At 36.7% G+C, this 5093-nt stretch overlaps 1 protein-coding gene across 1 annotated transcript; it reads right to left on the minus strand.

The window, feature by feature from the left end:
- Positions 1 to 1206: 1206 nt before the first annotated feature.
- Positions 1207 to 4744, minus strand: LOC134826853 (adenosine receptor A2b-like). Its single transcript, XM_063839357.1, has 4 exons — positions 4586 to 4744; positions 3928 to 4074; positions 2071 to 2178; positions 1207 to 1893 (listed from the first exon to the last, which is right to left on the minus strand). The coding sequence occupies exons 1-4, from the start codon at positions 4742 to 4744 to the stop codon at positions 1207 to 1209; spliced, it is 1101 nt and encodes a 366-aa protein (XP_063695427.1).
- Between the last annotated feature and the right edge of the window lie 349 nt (positions 4745 to 5093).

The raw sequence follows: 5093 nt of genomic DNA on the forward strand, positions 1-5093 counted from the left end.
GAAACCAAGTTTAAAGCCTAAATTGAAAAACTAAATTGAAAACTGGATAAAAGAAATCAGTTGGTCTTTCACTGTGCAGCTACTTTCTTTTAAACTATCAATAACTTACAGATACAACATTGATAAGTGCCGTAAAGGCGAAGAAGCAATTAATGAGCTATTCAATAACAATAAATTATTATGCATTAATGATTAAAGCCATCTCCTATTCAAATGCTCAATTTAATTGAACTTCATACTTCATACTCATAGGTTCACTTTCCAGTTATTAATTTTGATGTGACTCATGGGTGCCATCTCAGGACTCATTTTTTAGAAACATTTTATTCTCCATAACCTTCTTGTAAATTTTAGATCCTCTCTTTACAAAATATGGGACAAAACCCCGACCCACTAATTTCATTTCCATATTATAGGCCCATATCGGAACCGGAGAGTGAACGAAAAGATTTATTTTGATCCGACCAAAATGTCAACTTTGTTCAAATCTTAAGCACACTTTTGTTTAAAAGTGAACTTACATTTGGATTTAAAATCCACGGTGGTACTAAATGATTCGTCTGATCAAGCTGATTACGATTCTGTACAAAATATTTCAAAAAAACTGATACTTTTTGAGTAATAAGCATTTTAAGCCTTAAATCTACCATTTTTGGCCCTTTTTACGATGAATTTTACTAAGTCGTTTGAGGCCACATTTCATACCTTAAAACTCAGAATTGAGAGAAATCCTGTTCCAAAAAGTTGGATATGATCATCAGCTACACTCACAAGAATTTTTGAAGCGATATCTGATGACCTGGGCGAGTGGTAAATGTACAACTTTGGTGGTAGGCAAAGTTTTTTCACCTTGTTTAGTCTGTAACTTGGTCATTTATTGTTCAATTATATAATCCTTTAAAGGGTTGTCTTGTACGGAGTGTAAGTAATGTTCAGTAAAAAAATCAGCCAAAAAACTTTTAAAATGGCCGAAGTATCGGTATTACAGTGACAGACTTCTCCAAATTTTAAAAATTTTCGAAAAAGAAAAATATTTTTTTTCTCGATGAGGGAATATTTTTAGAAAACTTTTAAGGTGTGCAATCTTATTCTTTTTGTCTATTGAACCATAATATAAAATAAAATCGATGTTCGGAGCAAAAACGTTTTTGGTGTATCTCCCCTTAAGTATACCCAGTGACGAACCTAACAAGTTCTATTAAATATCTACATTTCCTGCTCCTCCGCTACCTTGTTGTGTTTATGTGATGACAGGGGACTGGCTGTACTTCTGGACCTATCATACACCTGCCTGGGTAAAGAAAGCATATCAGTAGTCTTTGAAGCAAGGTTAGCAAGGGGCATACTCTGGTACCTGCCATTTGTGGCCGAGTTCTCAACTAAATGTACCTGAACAGTCCCACAAATCAGTGAGATTTCCTGGATAAACTGTCGAGATCTGAAGATGTAGATAAGGGGATTGACAGCACTGTTCAGGTAGATCAACATCTCAGAGATCGATCTGTAGTAGAACCAGAACCGGGTGATGGGAGTGTTCTTGTCCACCTTGAAGAAGACTAGAGCGTAGCGGGGAACGTAGCATATAGTGAACGCCAGAACGACCATGAGAGCTGTTCTAGAGGCCTTTACGAGGGAGCTAGTGTTGCCAAGTTTCTGTGCTCGACCCCTCTGTGCTAGAGTGTGCAGCTTCACTATGTTAGCGACGGAGGTGAAGGCTAGAATAGCGTTGGAGATCACGAAGGTGGGCACGAACAGGAAGTCTACGTATTTCATGAGGACGGGGTGGTTCATGATGTCCCACATGCAGTAGATGAACACGGGGCTGTAGACGTAGGTAGTCCAGTAGAAGTAGGGGATCACTGCGATCAGCAAGCAAAGCACCCACGCTGTCACCTGTCAGGATATGATTTAGATTTGGCATCTTTATTCTGAATTTTGGATAATTTCTTTTATCGATTATTGCAATTATCATAGATTTTAAACGCATTTGAGAACATATTGAAACTTAAATTCCTGATATTTGAATATGTTTTAAGGTTCTAATTCTAAATCTGATCTTTTTGTACTGACCGACGAAACAACAGATCGTTTATACGTGATCAGAGTTTTGTAGCGAAGAGGAAACCGCAGAGCTCCGAATCTGTCTATTGCTATGAAGCAAACCGCAAAAAAGGACATCTGAAAAGTGAAAGGTTAACACTGTTATACTTATAACGGAGAAAACTTGATTTGGATGACAAAGATTAAGTTAGTACGACAAATCACTATACATTTCGCCAACAACAATTACTCTTCGATTATCATAAATCCCATGAACCTGTCATATACCCATATATACCACTGCCTTTTCAAAGTTTTCATGCAGTAACCAACAAAATTTATATGTTTTTTGTAAATCGGTTCAGAAATGGGCGAACGTATCAATTCATTACGGTTAGCCAATATATCTCTTGTTCACGACAATTTATTTGACCATGTGCAATGTGCATCGATTAACGATTTCAAACTCATTTGTATTCCTTTTAATGGTTTTTCATTAGATTTCTAAGACGCCCGACCTTCTAAAGTTCTAATCATATACAAGATATATCTTGTGAATATAAAACATAATAGTAATATAAAAAGACCCAATGTTTGCCAGCTGGTTCTATCCCTCAGAACTTACCGCCCCACCTAGTTTGTAACCACAGCTTTGCAAACTCAAAACATTTATCTTATAAAGATCTAATTAAGCACAGCTGCAAATTAAGAGAGAAACCGTACTCATGACCTAACGTTAGTTCATTAGCCTTCATCAGTTGATGTACAACCTGTGTTGTAGGTTCTAGCTTGGGTTAAACGGTTTCTAACTTATGACGTAAGACTCGTGACTGAGCACCGTGTTCTTAGAAAGACCAGGGCTATTAGTTTACAAGGTACAGAATAGTATTTTCTTAAAACAGCTGTTACGCGTTGAACTAAAATGTTCCAAGTCATGACGACTGAAGCTGATGACTGTATCAAGTTACATGTGCTCCAGGCAAAATTCAAAAGCATATTCTCAGATAGAAAGCTGCGATCACAGCTTATATACATGAATAAATAAGTAGCGATAGTTGTAATAAATAGTGATTTCATATCAGACTAGTATACTGTATAACACGTGCGTGCATGTTGCTAGGATGGGGTATAATTATATAAACTATCATACTAGCGAACAAGATTACCTCAACAGTCAACATGCTATATTGTGGTATATGAGGTGGACCATGGCTGATTGATATGAGTGGATTTTACTTACTTCAGCTTCACTATTATAAGTATCACGTACGTCGTACAGGTGGGGAATATAAATAATTTATAACTGTAAACAAGATTATTACCCCAAATATTGTAGTATATAGTGCACCATAACTGATGAGGCCTCTAGAATGTGTATCTTATTACTGAACCTAACGCTATGCTGTGTTCAGGTACAATGATTAGGAATATCAGGTCTTCCGTAAAAATCTGTCCATATAAACCAATTTCATTGGTAATTTATCTACAGTTTCAAAAAACTGTGATTGCAGTGTTTCCAGACTCTGTTAATGAAGGAAAGGAACCCATAAATATATCACTTAAATTTATTTAACCACATTTGAACTTTGATCCACGCGGATTAATTTCTTCACTTATAAAATTGCGGACTATTTATTCAAAATTCTCCAGAATATTAATGACCTTTTAGCCTCATTTTAATTAGTGTGGTTCATGCGGGCAGTATTTCTTTACAGCTGCGATGCTTATTATCATGATTAAAATATTTAAATTAGCATTTACTACTATTCTAAATTTACTGATGGACTCATGACAAATTAAGCCGTAAAATATCCATAGGATTATAAAATTATAAAATCCTCACAATAGGTCAAAATATGCCGTTGCAGCTGTTAATACCTGTCTCACGCAGAAGTAAATGACTCCAGAAATGTTGCAGAGTATCCTGCCCACAGAGGAGTTGGAGTCGTTGCTGAGTACGTAATCTCGCTGATTGAGAAGGGAGGATATCACCACAGGTAACTGGAATATACACAGTCCTAGATCACTCACTACCTGAAGAAAGGGAAACTTTAGGGTTGTATAAAGAGAAAGGGAAACTTTAGGTTTGAAGAAAGAGAAAGAGAAATATCATGCTTTTAGTTTCACAATATAAGTATGTATTATAGCAGCCGTGTTAATTTATTTGAGAATAGTTTGTAATCAATTTGGTTTGTGTGAGGTACAGTTTTATGTTTTCACTTTTGAGTTAGATGCGTTATTTGCATTCTTATATTCATTTTACTTTCACTTTTGACTACTGCACATTATAATTTGATTGCAGTGCTGTCTCAAAATACTAGTGAAGGTGTGCACAATATGACACACACTCACTTGACACGCTTGTAACAATTCTTAAACACTGTCGGTGCTAGGTCATGCTCATATTCATTTGAAATTAATTTTGTCTGCCCTGTAACTACAATATTCTTGAAATATCATAATGAGTATTGAACACGTGTTTGAACACGTGGGCTTCCCAAAGCTTCAAAGTGAACCTGCACGTGCATTTAAAGATTCAACTGACCAAACTGAGAATGAACAGGTTGCTGGGCAGCTGCTTTCTCAAGAGTCGTACCACTGAGATACACATGAGGGCGTTACCAACTAACGCCGTCACCATGACCAGAATGTTCTCGATCGCTAGGAAGACCTCCAGTCTGCTGTTGATCAGGGACTGAATCATTTTCCTACTAGGGACTTAGGGAGAGTGAAGATTATTAGCATTTGTTGTTTGATACGAGTAGACCGGCAATAATAACACTGGTGAATGTGAATAGCATGAAAAACATTCAATCGTTTATTCAATAGAAGAAATGAATTAAATGGTCTCCTAAGAACAAATAACATTCGGGGATTACAAAGGCAATTTAGAGCCAGGAAACGGCAGCTGACTGTCCATCCAATAAAAGGTGTCAAGAGTGACAGTAGTATTATCGATTATGCTCGAGACCCCGTAATATTGGGTCCCTTAAAGTCGCACGAGCAGTTTATGCTAATTGCTAAAAGCTATTGTTCAACCGAATCCAAGACTA

The sequence above is a fragment of the Bolinopsis microptera genome, chromosome 2 (genome assembly GCF_026151205.1).
Source record: "Bolinopsis microptera isolate Bmic1 chromosome 2, MBARI_Bmic_1.0, whole genome shotgun sequence".
NCBI lineage: Eukaryota > Metazoa > Ctenophora > Tentaculata > Lobata > Bolinopsidae > Bolinopsis > Bolinopsis microptera.